This window comes from Austrofundulus limnaeus, unplaced genomic scaffold (genome assembly GCF_001266775.1).
Source record: "Austrofundulus limnaeus strain Quisiro unplaced genomic scaffold, Austrofundulus_limnaeus-1.0 Scaffold2297, whole genome shotgun sequence".
In the NCBI taxonomy this organism is placed as follows: domain Eukaryota; kingdom Metazoa; phylum Chordata; class Actinopteri; order Cyprinodontiformes; family Rivulidae; genus Austrofundulus; species Austrofundulus limnaeus.
In genome coordinates this window covers 20,339-21,338 of record NW_013954699.1, presented here as the reverse complement: position 1 = coordinate 21,338, position 1,000 = coordinate 20,339, and the positions used below count along the sequence as shown (strand labels likewise).

At 41.5% G+C, this 1,000-nt stretch overlaps 1 protein-coding gene across 2 annotated transcripts in view; it reads right to left on the bottom strand.

The window, feature by feature from the left end:
- The window catches only part of nicn1 (nicolin 1), a gene marked incomplete at its 5' end in the record, with an annotated part of 17,720 nt that overhangs the window by 15,075 nt on the left and 1,645 nt on the right, over positions 1-1,000 (bottom strand). The window contains 2 exon segments of one of the 2 annotated variants that reach the window (XM_013999455.1): positions 7-299; positions 682-786. In XM_013999455.1, coding sequence (XP_013854909.1) covers positions 258-299; positions 682-786 — 147 coding nt within the window. 2 annotated transcript variants of the gene reach the window in all.

Below are 1,000 nucleotides of genomic sequence, written 5' to 3'. Positions count from 1 at the left end.
AGTGAATATGAGCTGTTTGTCTGGATTATACAGTGAATATGAGCTGTTTGTCTGGATTATAGAGTGAATATGAGCTGTTTGTCTGGATTATACAGTGAATATGAGCTGTTTGCTGGATTACAGAGTGAATATTAACAGTTTGTCTGGATTATAGAGTGAAAATGAGCTGTTTGCCTGGATTACTGTTTGTGAGAATAAATTCTGATGGTTCCTGCTGGATCAAATATCTTGTGTCTGTTTTCTGTTGTTAATCCCAGTCAAGTAAGGGAGAGTAAGTTGATGTGGTAGCTTCCATCCACCTGCAGCAACAACACAAACAACAACAACAAAAATAATTTATTTATTCTGCTAAGTGGGCCGGCACTCAGAGGAGATCAGATCTTTTCAGTTGTGGCTCCTGAACTGTGGAACCTGCTGCACCTGCACATCAGACAGTCTTCAACTCTTAAATCTGTTTTCCACAGTCTTTAACTCAGCATGAGGGTCCACTTTTCCACCTCTACAGTTTTGTTTTATGGTTTATCATATTTTTATTCTTGACCTTTCACTCTGTTTTGTCTTTTTATCAGATGTAATATATGAAGCCCTTTGTTTTATACGTGCTTTATAAATAAAGTTGACTTGGCTTGTATGTTCAGTGGGACCTGTTCTCCATGAGGACATGGAGGCTCAGGGACTCACATCAAATCGTCCGATAGAGGCGGAGGTCTGGTTGGACTGCATCACCTCCGTCAGAGCCCACATCTGCTGGATGCTGGATGAAACCGTCTGTGGATCAGGGAGGCCCTGAAACAAGTCCAGCATCAGAGATCAGGTTTTATCTTCCATCATCAGCAACGTCTCTGTCCACTGAATGGACTGCATCAGTAAATATACCAGCATATACCTGCATTTATCATCATATACCAGCATATACCAGCATTTACCAGCATATAATTTTGCCCCACGTACGTGAAGTAGGTTGAAGGTTGACTTCAACCTACTTCACATACGGGGGGCA